We start from the raw sequence: 14595 nt of genomic DNA on the forward strand, positions 1-14595 counted from the left end.
TATATGGATGGGAGGGGATTGGAGGGTTATGGTCTGAGAGCAGGTAGATGAGACTAGGTCAGAGAGAGTGGTCGGCGTGGACTGGTGGGGCCGAACGGGCCTGTTTCCGTGCTGTGGTTGTTATATGGTTATATGGTTATATGACTCTACAGCATAATAACTCCCTTCTGAATGCTATATTTAATTCTGCCTCCAGTGTTCCCCTGGCAGTGTGTCCCATCCTATACATAGTGTAGAGAAAACAATCTTCCTAATCTTGTACTGTTCAGGCTACTTCAAGTCATTCAGTTCCATTTTCACAGCTTTTATTTATTTCTCTCTCTCTCCCCCCTCCCTCCCTCCCTCCCTCCCTCCCTCCCTCCCTCCCTCCCTCCCTCCCTCCCTCCCTCCCTCCCTCCCCCCCCTCTCTCTCTCTCCCCATTATTTTAAATACATTAAAAGTTTTCAACTGATCCAAAGGAAAATTAATTATTGATATCAATGTTCACGAGATTGGTTGGACTAGATTAGTTTTCATAGGGATATTAAAACCTAATAAATCAAAACAGAAGCAGGTCTTTCAATGATTTATTAATGTTTTGCCATTCAACAAGATTATGGCTGATCTCTTTTCTCAGTGCTCCTTTCTCGCACTAACCACAGATCCCTGATTTTCTTCAACGTCCTAAAATCTATTGATCTTTGCATGAGTATTCTCACTCCCTGAGCCCCAACAACTCTCCTAGATAGTATATTCCAAAAGTTCAGTACGAGGGGTCCAGAGACAATTCAGCAAAGACCCTTTTAAAACTCCAACTCGACATTTTAAATGCTCCAGCGGTAAAAGTTCAACCCTGCTTCCACCCAGGCAAGCCTTTTACTTCAATGAGATCGGTCTGTGTTCTTATAATCCGGAGATTGATTAATTTGTCCTAATATGGCAACAATTGGTTGGCTTGGCCTTCGATAAATTGTGAATCCTTGTTGCATTTTCTCTATTGCAAACATATCATCCTTAGATTGGAAGATGAGAGCTGTGCGTAAGATTGTAGATTTGGCTTCAACTTTCAGGAAGATGTCTTTACTTTTGTGATAAAACTTCCTTGCCTAAATGAAAAAAGCACAAAGTGCTGGAATATATGGATAGGCAATGCGTCGGGCCATGGCTCTTAAAGACTGATTGTTGTTGGAGGGGGGGGGAGGGGGAGGGGGGGGGGGAGGGGGAGGGAGGGGGGGGGGAGAAAGCTGGAAAAGAGGTAGAGGCGGGACAAAGCCTAGCAAGTGACTGGAGGATACAGGTGAGGGAGGCTTGTTTGGCAGATGGGTGGACAAAGGCTAGAGATGAAAAGGAGACAAAAGGGTGTCAGATAAGGAGAGAAGTGGAGTGAAATATAAAGCCAGAGGGAGAGGTATGGGTGGAAAGGGACGGGACAGGTTAGTGGGAGAAATGAGTGCGCACCCATTCTGCTAATTCCAACCATAAAATACTTGATCAGGAAGCATGCAGGTACAGCAGGCAGTGAAGAAAGCCAATGGAATGTTGGCCTTCATAACAAGAGGAGTTGAGTATAGGAGCAAATAGGTCCTTCTGCAGTTGTACAGTGCCCTAGTGAGACCGCACCTGGAGTACTGTGTGCAGTTTTGGTCTCCAAATTTGAGGAAGGATATTCTTGCTATTGAGGGAGTCCAGCGTAGGTTTACTAGGTTAATTCCCGGAATGGCGGGACTATCATATGTTGAAAGATTGGAGCGACTAGGCTTGTATACACTGGAATTTAGAAGGATGACGAGATCTTATCGAAACGTATGAGATTATTAAGGGGTTGGACACGTTAGAGGCAGGAAACATGTTCCCAATGTTGGGGGAGTCCAGAACAAGGGGCCACAGTTTAAGAATAAGGGGTAGGCCATTTAGAACTGAGATGAGGAAAAACTTTTTCAGTCAGAGAGTTGTGAATCTGTGGAATTCTCTGCCTCAGAAGGCAGTGGAGCCCAATTCTCTGAATGCATTCAAGAGAGAGCTGGATAGAGCTCTTAAGGATAGCGGAGTCAGGGGGTATGAGGAGAAGGCAGGAACGGGGTACTGATTGAGAATGATCAGCCATGATCACATTGAATGGCGGTGCTGGCTCGAAGGGCCGAATGGCCTCCTCCTGCACCTATTGTCTATTGTCTATAAACCATAATTCATAAACCCACGCTAAATTTGCACAATCATAATTTTCTAAGTGCTCCATTAATCCTTTCATACTAGCAGATTTTAGCATTTCCCTAGAGTCAGGCTAACTGAACTGAACACTTATTACCTCCCCTGCGGAAAACCACATAGGTTCTATGGAGTTTTTGGAATATGACTTTTATCTGCAAAGCATCCTCGTTGAAACGATCGGGGTGTAAATCATCAACTCCAGATGATTTATTGTCACTCGGTCTCATTAATTCTTCCTACTTCCTCTATCTAACTCGGAACTCAGTGTGTCATAACTTAAGCTAGATAAATGGTTGCAATGAAATACAATTCGCCACTTGGAAAGTGCCAGAAAACCTGAAGATGGTAAACTCTATGGGAAGGCGAAAGTAAATTAAACACAAAAAACAAGATTGCAAAGCAATATACGGCCATTGCTAGAAATGTAAAATATTAATTCAAAAGATAATGCTGGGTATAATCATCTCTCCAGACACACCTATCGAAAGTTTAGCTTAGTTTAGAGATACAGAGCGGAAACAGGCCCAATGGCCCACCGAGTCCGAGCCGACCAGTGATCCCTGCACACTAGCACTATCCTACAGGCACCAGGGACAATTTTTACATTTACCAAGTTAATTTACCTACAAACCTGTTCATCTTTGGAATGTGGGAGGAAACCGAAGATCTCAGAGAAAACCCACACAGTCACGGGGAGAACGTACAAACTCCGTACAAACTCCGTACAGACAGCACCCGCAGTAGGGATTGATCCCGGGTCTCCATCGCTGCAAGCGCTGTCAGGCAGCAACTCTACCGCTGCACACTGCCGCCGAAACAGAGTTCACGTCGAATGCCCTTGTCAGAATAATGGTAATGCATAAAGTCACTGCGGATCTAGATCCAGGTTAACAACTGCCCATCTTACGGTCAGTGCTGCCAGTTCTTAAGTTATCGGAAGAGAAATAGGCCATTCGACCCATCTAGTCTACTCCACCATTCAATCATAGCTGATCTATCTTTCCCTCTCAACCCAATTCTCCTGCCTTCGCCCCATAATTCCTGACATCGATGGCCCTGCAAAGAGTAGTGCGTTCGGCAGAACGCACCAATGGAACTACACTCGTCCCCCTGCAGGACCTATACATCAGGAGGTGCAGATCCAGAGCAAGCAAGATCATGAGGGACCCCTGCCACCCCAGTAACGGACTGTTTCAGATGCTACGGTCAGGCAAACGCCTCCGCTGTCACGCTGTGAAAACGGAGAGGATGTGACGGAGTTTCTTCCCACAGGTCGACTTTTATTATTCCAGAGACTAAATTTTTGTCTACACTATAGTAACTTATTAACTTTATTTATATGCTGTAACTGTAATTCTTTTTTGTGCACAATCCACAGGCATTGCCACTTTCATTTCACTGCACATCGTGTATGTGACAAATAAACTTGACTTGACTTGAATCAAGAATTTGGCCCGCATTGCCGATTGTGACAGATTCACCACCCTCTGGCTAAAGTTCCCAAGAATACGCTCCGAACTTTTCAAATACACGAGTTAGTGCCGAGTCCAGTGACAATGTGCTGAAAAGATTTTTGGCTTCACGTTATTTTAACACGTCAGAACTATTTCAAATGCAAGCATGGCAGCAGTATCTGGACTGATGTTCGCAATTAAATAATTTAAAATATATTAATTAAGAACCCGAGGTACATATTGACCATGTTACCATATAACCGCCGGTCTGCAAAGTGAAGTCAATCTCCACAATGTGATGCTTCTACTTCAGCGATGGCAGCCTTGCCAACGGTCTGTCCCTTTTCGTCTTTTTTGTTATTTTGTGTTTTAAAAAGTTTGTGTAAATGTTCTCCGGTTTGTTTTATGTTGGGGTGGGGGAGGGGGAAACATGTTTCAATCTCTTACCTTGCCGGAGATCTGATTGTTTTCCGGATCGTATCTCCGGTCGCTCTGCGGCCTAACATCATGGAGCTGGCGGCCACGCTCGAGACTGACTTTGAGCCCCACCGCGGGGCTCGACGCTCTAACCTGTGGATTTCAACATCGAGGAGGTCACAGTCTCGGGTAGAGACTCCTGTCGGGAAGCTCCAAAGTCGCAGGAGGTTCGATCTGCCCCGACCAGGGTTCCGATCGCCCGGCACTGGGAAGGAGAGTTCCCCCACCCCCATGTGGGAGCTTGATCACCCCGAAGCGGAGGGCTTGACCGCCGGCCACGGGAGCCAAGATCATTCCCGACCCCGCGGGTGGAAAAAGAGGGGAAGAGATTGAATTTTTTTCCACCTTCCATCACAGTGAGGAATGTGGAGGAGTCACCGTGGTGGATGTTCATGTTAAAATGTATTTTGTATGTTTTGTTGCTTTCTGTTGGTATGACTGTATGGCAAATCAAATTGCTCGTATGTTGCAAAATATACTTGGCTAATAAAGTATGATTATTATGATTATGATAATGATCCTCCCTCGCAATATGGACCCGCTGCAGTTCGCATACCGTCCGAACAGATCCACGGATGATGCAGTCTCCCAGGTTCTGCACACCGCTCTCTCGCATCTGGACAGCCAGAAGGGCGGCTATGTGAAGATGCTGTTCATTGATTTTAGTTCAGCTTTCAACACAATAATCCCCACCAGACTGGCTGAGAAGCTGCTGAAACTGGGGCTTAACACTCCCCTGGTCCTGGACTTTCTCACCGCCAGGCCCCAAGTGGTCAAGATGGGGAGACATACTTCTAACCCCCTCACCCTGAACACAGGATCCCCCCAGGGTTGCGTCCTTAGCCCCCTACTGTACTCCCTGTACACATGACTGTGTGGCCAGGTTCAGCTCCAACTCCATCATCAAGTTTGCTGATTTAGATTTTTTAGATTTAGAGATACAGCGCGGAAACAGGCCCTTCGGCCCACCGAGTCCGCGCCGCCCAGCAATCCCTGCACATTAACACTATTCTACACACACTAGGGACAATTTGTTTTACATTTACGCAGTCAATTAACCTACAAACCTGTACGTCTTTGGAGTGTGGGAGGAAACCGAAGATCTCGGAGAAAACCCACGTAGGTCACGGGGAGAATGTACAAACTCCGTACAGATGACACCCGTAGTCAGGATCGAACCTGAGTCTCCGGCACTGCATTCGCTGTAAGGCAGCAACTCTACCGCTGCGCTACCATGCCGCCCTGATGACACTGTGGTGGTGGGTGTAATCTCCGATAACGATGAGAAGACCTACAGGGAGGAGGTGGCTGATCTGGCACTCTGGTGTCAGGACAGCAGCCTCCTCTTGAATGTCACAAAAACTAAGGAGCTGATTGTGGACTTTAGAAGGGCTCAACATCCGAGGACGTACACGCCACTGGAGTAAAATGGGATTACTGTGGATAAGGTGAGCAACATAAAATACCTGGGTATTTATTCACAAAATGCTGGAGTAACTCAGCAGGTCAGGCAGCATCTCGGGAGAGAAGGAATGGGTGACGTTTCAGGTCGAGACCCTTCTTCAGACTGATGTCAGGGGGGCAGGACAAAGGAAGGATATAGGTGGAGACAGGAAGATAGAGGGAGATCTGGGAAGGAGGAGGGGACGGGAGGGACAGAGGAATTATCTAAAGTTGGAGAAGTCGATGTTCATACCACTGGGCTGCAAACTGCCCAGGCGAAATATGAGGTGCTGTTCCTCCAATTTCCGGTGGGCCTCACTATGGCACTGGAGGAGGCCCATAACAGAAAGGTCAGACTGGGAATGGGAGGGGGAGTTGAAGTGCTCGGCCACCGGGAGATCAGTTTGGTTAATGCGGACCGAGCGCAGGTATTCAACGAAGTGATCGCCGAGCCTGCGCTTGGTTTCGCAGATGTAAATAAGTTGACATCTAGAGCAGCCGATGCAATAGATGAGGTTGGAGGAGGTGCAGGTGAACCTTTGTCTCACCTGGAAAGACTGTTTGTCCTTGGATGGAGTTGAGGGGGGAGGTAAAGGGACAGGTGTTGCATCTCGTGTGGTTGCAGGGGAAAGTGCCCGGGGTTGGGGTGGTTTGGGTAGGAAGGGACGAGTGGACCAGGGAGTTACGGAGGGAAAAGTCTCTGCGGAACGCAGAGAGGGGAGGGGATGGGAAGATATGGCCAGTGGTGGGGTCCCGTTGTAGGTGACGGAAATGTTGATGGATGATTTGTTGGATCCGCTGGCTGGTGGGGTGGAAGGTGAGAACGAGGGGGATTCTGTCCTTGTTGCGAGTGGGGGGAGGGGACATCACAGAGGATCTGACATGGACAACACACATTGCCGCACTGGTGAGTAAGGCAAGGCAGCGCCTTTACCACCTCAGGCAGTTGAGGAAATTTAGAGTCTCTCTGAGGATCCTTCAGTGCTTCTACTCTGGGGCTGTAGAAAGCATCTTGTCCAGGAACATCACAATCTGGTTTGGGAACAGCTCTGCCCAGGACAGGAAGGCTCTGCGGAGAGTAGTGCGTTTGGCCCCCCTGTAGGACCTATACATCAGGAGGTGCAAATCCAGAGCCAGCAACATTATGGGGGACCCCTACCACCCCAGCAACGGACTGGTCAGGCAAACGCCTCCGCTGTCACGCTGTGAAAACAGAGAGGATGAGACGGAGTTTCTTCCCACAGGCCATCAGGACTGTTAACTCTCATATCACCAGGGACTAATTTAATTTAGAAACATAGAAACATAGAAAATAGGTGCAGGAGTAGGCCATTCGGCCCTTCGAGCCTGCACCGCCATTCAATATGATCATGGCTGATCGTCCAACTCAGTATCCCGTACCTGCCTTCTCTCCATACCCCCTGATCCCTTTAGCCACAAGGGCCACATCTAACTCCCTCTTAAATATAGCCAATGAACTGGCCTCAACTACCTTCTGTGGCAGAGAATTCCGCAGATTCACCACTCTCTGTGTGAAAAAAAACGTTCTCATCTCGGTCCTAAAAGACTTCCCCCTTATCCTTAAAGTTATTAATTTATTTTTTGTGTTAAACATTTTTTTTCTTCTATTCTGTTTTGTAGTTCAGCACAATCCGCAGGCGTTGCCACTTTCATTTCACTGCACATCTTGTATGTGACAAATAAACTTGAGTTGACTTGATGAAAGGCAGGAGAACACCGCGGCTACAACAATGACTGGCTCCCACTCACTGCACTGCACACGTTGCATGTTCATTGATTGGGAAGTAAAGCTGGCGGCGCGATGTCTTTCGAAATGTTGTCTGAGTTTTGCGGTGAATTGGTCCGTGTTTTAATCCACACAATACCGCGCAACCCCCGAGGAGAGAAAAATCCTACAGTCCCAGAGATGAGAAAGCGGTGGAGGCATGCGCGGAGCCAAGCTTCCTACTTGCTAGCGTAATTTGACGGAGCGCTGAGAGTGAAGATATAAGGTTGTCTCCTGTTAGCACGTTGAGTACTTCCCGATTGGAGACTGTCTCGAGGTAAAGCCACTGGTCTTGCAAGCCCGGTGAAGTAGAAATGGGATGGATACCAACTTCATCCCAAGAAACCATTCGGTTTCTCTGGACGAGGTCATGATAGACAGGGATGGAAAGGAGATTCTTCCCAATTACTTCCTTGAGAAACTTTTGGTGCTCGACAAAAACAACCAGTCTCTCCACGAGTTGCTGGAGTATTTTGATGTGGACCAACAAGGCATCATTGGGAGTGGTTCCCCCGCCTTGCGGATCATCATCTCCATTGTTTACTCCATGGTGTGCGCCCTGGGGCTGGTGGGCAACATGCTGGTGTTGTACCTGATGAAGAGCAGACAGGAATGGAAGAAGTCCTCCATCAACCTGTTCGTCACCAGCTTGGCAGTGACGGATTTTCAGTTCGTCCTGACCCTTCCATTCTGGGCAGTGGACACCGCCCTGGACTTCAGCTGGCCTTTTGGAAAGATGATGTGCAAGATTGTCACCTCGGTCACCACTATGAACATGTACGCCAGTGTCTTCTTCTTGACAGCCATGAGCATCGCGAGGTACTGGTCGGTGGCGTCGGCGCTGAAGCCCAGGCGACGCTTATCCGGATGCTCCGCCAAATGGATCAGTATCCTGATCTGGGTTTCGGCAATCTTAGCTATCACGCCCCAAGCCGTATTCTCCACGACCAAGACGCTCTTTAACGAAGAGTTCTGCCTGCTTAAGTTTCCAGAGCACAACGGCTCCACACAGTTCTGGCTTGGCGTCTACCACATCCAAAAGATCATGCTGGGGTTCGTAGTCCCACTTATCGTTATCACCGTGAGCTACCTGCTCCTTCTACGTTACGTGACCAAGAGGAACATCGGAAGCTCCAGCACTAAGAGGTCGAAAGTGACCAAATCGGTCAAGATAGTGGTGCTCTCCTTTTTCCTCTGCTGGCTCCCCAACCAAGCCCTGACCTTCTGGGGCGTCCTGATCAAGCTGAACGTCCTCAATTTCAGCAACGGATACTACAACACGCACACCTACATCTTCCCCATCACCATCTGCCTGGCTCACACCAACAGCTGCTTGAACCCTGTTCTGTACTGCCTGATGAGGAGGGAATTTAGGAAGGCGCTGAAGAGTATGTTTTGGAGGGTGACCTCCCCGACCACTATCAATATGCGTCCTTTCTCGGCCGCCGCCAAACCAGAGCAAGATCATAGACATGTTATAGTTCCGATAAACTCCGTGCCCCCGGAGATTTTGTACTACCCGCCAGGGGTTGTAATGCAAAATAGCCGGTATGACATCTTGCCAGCCAGCTCTGCGGAGCGCCGGTATTAGAGACCGTGCTGACACGGTTACATTGCTCTGTTTCCCAAAATAACATTTATTTATTTATTTATTTATTTTAATTGCGTTTCGAAACTGATTGTAATTTGATCATTCCGCCTGTCTCCGTGTCATTTACATCACAAACCCCCCAGTTGTTATCGTGGTGCCAATGCAAGTCCACATATTACTGAAAAGCAGGTCCCGTCCCGTCCCCGAGCGTGTTTACGCCGCAGCCCTTTCCAATGCCAGCGTAGAAGTTACTTCAGTGATAAGGAGCCCTTTCACAAAGTGCTGCCTGGCCGCTCGTTCCATCCACCCGCGAAGTTAGTTGGACAGCGACCCAACTAGCCAGCAAAAGCCAGCATCGAACCGTGACTGAACTCATACTCAAATTATTGTGAAATCCGATCAGAAACTGGATCCAACTCTAGGTCTTTTACTATGCAAAGGTCAACAACTAATGTCTTAGCGCAATACCGCTATAGTTTTAGAAGGAGATATACAAGAAACTGCAGGTACTGGAATCTTGAACAAACCCTTAAAGTGCTGGGGGAACTCAGCGGGTCAGTTAGCATCTGGGGAGGGAAAGAATACCGACTGAAAAATGGAAGAAGTGGTCCCGACCCGAAATACCGTCTGTCCATTCTCCACTGATGCTGCCTGACCCTCTGAGTTCCTCCAGCACTGTGTTTTGCTTGAGATTCCAGCACCTGCAGTTCCTTGTGTCTGCGGTTTATCATTGGCGTGGTTTCCCTTTCGCCCACCCCTCCCTCTATTCCCAAACCTTCAAGGAAGAAGGATCCCAACTCGAAACTTTTTTTTCTCCAGAGATGCTGCCTGACTCGCTGAGTTACTGAGTACTTTGTGTCCATCCAAAATCCAGTCAGCTGCATTTATTGTAATAAACTTTATTTCCTTTATTGCGAAATACGCATCTAAATCTCCCTAACTCATAGCGTTTCTGACACTATGATGTAGTTATGACCCGAAGTTTCATTTATCCGCGATAATCATGTTTAATGCAAGCGATATTTTAAATGACGTTATTATAACATGAAAAACTTTTTGTATGGCTAATATATTGGAGAGTATTCGACTTCGCTTACCATGTTTCGATACTCGCTCATTCTTTTATTTACTTTGCTATTTCTAAGATTCGCGAAGATATGAATACGTTTTGTATTGTATAACAAGAACACACTTTGCACGTCACTGCCAACCTGAAAACTAAAGTTTCAGAGCATTATTTACTGAACTGCTGCTGTTTTTTCTATCGCCATTGTGGGCACTCATTTAATTAAAAATCAAGTAATAAGTATATTATATTGAACATACTACAATGTTCTATATGGAAAACTGATAAGTTAAAAGACTTGATTAATTTTATTACTTCTTTCGCATTGATGCAAAATAATTTCAGATTTCCATTGACACATATGTCGTAACAGGTTATATTCTGACACAGTTTGGGCTTCATACACCTTATGCAATTGGAGCCATAAATTAGCATTCAATTCAAAATCATAGAATCAAACAATTTATTGAGAAGCTATTTATTTTCTCTTCTTTTGCAGGATTTAGTGCAGGTGATACATAAGGTCATAAGGTCATATGTGATAGGAGAAGAATTAGGCCAATAGGCCCATTAGGTCTACTCTGCCATTCAATTATGGCTGATATATTTCTCCCTCCTAACCCCATTCTCCTGCCTTCTCTATTCAGCATTTAATGTCCAATCCCTGAATGTCCTTGAGGAGATGTGAAATATGTAATTTTTTCAGTCACTGCAATCCAAAGTATAAAGTTAGAAAGTTTCAGGAATTGAATTACAACCCATTACATCCCCATCCCCTCCCCCATCATTCACAACCCGATGATGAAGAAAATAAATGTGTTTTATTTCGAAGACAAATTGGAGATATCGCGAAGAGGAACTTGGTGATGCCGTTCCCAGCTGCTTGTCATCTTTGTCCTTCACTTATGCAGGGTGTGGCTTGGTGAGCTGCTGACAAAGGAGTACGACCCAGTTGATCAGAGCATCTTGTATATTATGTACAATGTAGTTACCGTACACTAGTGTCAAGGAATTGAACATCAGGGTTGTGGAAGGTGAGCCAGGTTGCTATGTCCTGAATGTGAAGGATTCCATAGTAGTTGTTGAACAACACTCATCCAGGCAAGAGAGTGGTACTGACTAGACCTTGTAGATGGTGCATGAGACTTGGAGGGGTCAGGAGTCACTCAATGCAAAACCAGAGTCCAGAACCAGGGGCCACAGTTTAAGAACAAGGGGTAAGCCATTTAGAACAGAGATGAGGAAAAACTTTTTCAGTCAGAGTGTTGTGAATCTGTGGAATTCTCTGCCTCAAAGGGCAGTGGAGGCCAATTCTCTGAATACATTCAAGAGAGAGCTAGATAGAGCTCTTAAGGATAGCGGAGACAGGGGGTATGGGGAGAAAGCAGGAACGGGGTACTGATTGAGAATGATCAGTCATGATCACATTGAATGGCGGTGCTGGCTCGAAGGGCCGAATCGCCTACCCCTGCACCTATTCTCTATTGTCTATTGTTCTTAAAAAAACAGGAAAATGTTATGGCCAACCGTTGTGGTCAATCTTCATGATGGTAGAGTTTATGAGCATACTGATTATCAAAGGGAAGTGATAACACCTCCATTTATTGGAAATGACATACAATATATCACAATGCAGACCATTGATCGTGATCTTGATTAATTTGATGACACCAAGATTGTTGCGGTTGTGGACTGTGAAGGGGACTGTCAAAGCATTGAGCAGGATATAAATCAGCTAGAGAAACTGGTGATAAAATGACAGATGGAGTTTAATCCAAGCAAGTTTTGCACTTTGGGAGATCGCATGTAAAGGGAAAATATATAATTAGTGGCATGACCTGTAATAGCATTGATTTTTACAGAGCGATCTTGGGCTCCAAGAACATACTGTAACTCGCTGAAAGTGGCAACACAGCTAGATAACGTGGTAGAAACGGTATACGGTTTGCTTTCTTTCATAAGTTGGGTTATGGAGTATAAAAGCCAAGAAGTCATGATGCATCTTTAGGGATTTTGGTTAGGCTGAATTTGAAGTATTGTGTGCAGTTCTGCTTGCCTCATTACAGGAAGGATGTGGAGGGTTTGGAAAGAGTGCAGAGGAGGTTTACCAAAATGCTGCCTGTTTTAGTGGTATTAACTACAGGGTTGGACATACAGTACTTGGATTGTTTTCTCTGGAATGCTGGAGGTTGTGGGGAGACCTGAAAGAAGTAAAATTATGAGATGCATAGATAAGGTAGACAGTCAGAACCTTTTTGTCAGGATGGAAACGTCATATATTGGAGGGCATAGTTTTAAGGTGAGAGGGGCAAAGATTAAAGGAAATGTGCAGGGCAAGATATTATTTTTTAGATTTAGATTTTTAGATTTAGAGATACAGTGCAGAAACAGGCCCTTCGGCCCACCGAGTCCGAGCCGCCCAGCAATCCCCGCACATTAGTAATATCCTACACACACTAGGGACAATTTTTACATTTACCCAGTCAATTAACCTACATACCTGTACATCTTTATCATAGCTAGTATGGCATTGATGTGCCATAGTTATCTAGTCCTCCAGTTTAATTATGAAGAGCCCTTTGGCCTTTTTAAAACAAGAATCAAATCAAAATCTTTGCCACTTGTAAATGTGCACCCCAAAGAATGGATTTGTTCAGGTACAAGCACACATTAATAATTTTATTCCACAAAGTTTCTGGAAATGCAGGCTGATAGATAATAAGGCAACAAGAACAATTGGACACATGAAACCATCGCAAACAACCAGCGAGCGTCCTATTTAACGAGGTTTAAAGATTGAGAAGTAAAAAAAAAATTTAAAAATCACTCAGTACATGTGACAATAATAAACTAAACTAAACCAAATTAAATGAAGGAATGAAGCAGAAGGTACTGAAAGTGGTTTCAGTCAATGTTTAAGCATGTACAAAAGGAGCGATAAATAAGGGAGGAAAAAGAAGGGCAATTCACTGCCTGAAAGGATGGTGTAAGCAAAGGCAATCGAGGATTTCAAGGAGAATTGAATGGAACTTGTGGGAAATCAACATTCAAGGCTATGATGAAAGGGTGGGGACATGTTATTTACTGGATTCTTCTCTAAAGAATTAGCATGGGCTCCTACTGTGTCATCAACACTAAGAAAATATTAATTGCCACTTAATATATTTTTAAGTCCTAAAAATAATTCTCAACCTTTGGAATGAAAGGTTGAAATCAACTTCTCTTTCTCAGAAAAACCACAGGAAGATTATATGCTATTTTTTTCAAAACTAGCATTGAGTAGTGTAAATTTGTAATTTGCAATCCACAGGGATCACTTCCATTGCAGTTTAGTGGCCTATTTGCATATTTCTATAGGCAAGTTTTGTTATTCTTCATTATTATTTAATAGCTTCATCTTATACTTCAAAGTGTCTGAGTTTCCTCATTCTAACTTAGATGTAGGTCACTGTGCTGATAAAGCATTATCCTCTAGCACTGAAGTGTAATTTTGTTACAGCGTTAAAAATCTGTATTCTCTGGAGTTTTGCTTGAAAGGTTTATTATAATTTGATGTCAGACTGTCAAATGTGATCAATTGCTGTCATATGTAAAAGAAAGGTAGAGGTAAAAACTACACGTGATAAATCCTGATTAGACAAAAAAATCCCAATAATTATACAATAGATGAATTTCTGCATAAATTATTTTCTATATCAAAAAACTTTTATCTATTTATGGAGAAAAAAATAATTCATAGGTTCCGTGTAGTGTCTGAGTTACAAGGATTGGTTTTGTTCCAGATGCCGACAGCTTACTAAGGAAGCACAAAATTGGTGGTTGTCTGGGGTGGGGTAATTTTCTTTTGAATTCATCAATAGAAGGCCGTCTCTGCCCTATCAAATGGACAGTAAATGTCCCACGTTGTTATTCAAGGAAAAGCAGAAGTATTCACAATTGCCTGGACAATTTTCACTCCTCAATCAGATCACAAAAGCAAGTTTAACATGCATTTTATGTTATTTATGTTTGTGAAGAATTGGTGCATATAAATTAGGTGTTTTATTCATCCAAGCAGTGACAACGACTTACAAAATTACTCGATGTACCGTGAAATGCATTTGAGAATATTAAGGATGTGATATAAGCATACATATTGATTCTTTCTTCTCACCAGGTTTCTAAGAAAGTTAAAAATAAAATTGAGATACAAGGAATAGCAGATACTGGTTTACAAAAACACAAAATGTTGGAGTAACTCAGCATGTTCAGGCAGCATCTCTGGTGAATATGGATAGGCGACATTTCAGTCTGATGAAGGGTCCCGACCCGAAACGTCACCTATCCGTGTTCTCTAGATATATTGACTGGCCTGCTGGGTTACTCTAGAGCTTTGTGCCTTTTTTTGAGAATAAGATTGTTTAATTAGTGCATAAGAGTAATTCAGCAAAATAAGAGTAATTGCAAGGAGGAATTAATAGAACAGTGATTGCTAATGAATCCTTTGTAATGTATGTATTTTAAAATACTTGGAAGTACATGCCTAAAATATTTGCTTTTGTGTATTCAGAGTAAATAAATTTAAGTAGTTGTTTTAGTCAATTACGTTTG

General features: G+C 44.5%; 1 protein-coding gene across 1 annotated transcript; it reads left to right on the top strand.

Moving 5' to 3' along the window:
- Positions 1 to 7615: 7615 nt before the first annotated feature.
- On the top strand, positions 7616 to 14595 carry rxfp3 (relaxin family peptide receptor 3). Its single transcript, XM_078426964.1, has one exon. The coding sequence runs from the start codon at positions 7668 to 7670 to the stop codon at positions 8937 to 8939; it is 1272 nt and encodes a 423-aa protein (XP_078283090.1). The 5' UTR covers positions 7616 to 7667; the 3' UTR covers positions 8940 to 14595.

Source organism: Rhinoraja longicauda, chromosome 1 (assembly GCF_053455715.1).
Source record: "Rhinoraja longicauda isolate Sanriku21f chromosome 1, sRhiLon1.1, whole genome shotgun sequence".
Taxonomy (NCBI): domain Eukaryota; kingdom Metazoa; phylum Chordata; class Chondrichthyes; order Rajiformes; family Arhynchobatidae; genus Rhinoraja; species Rhinoraja longicauda.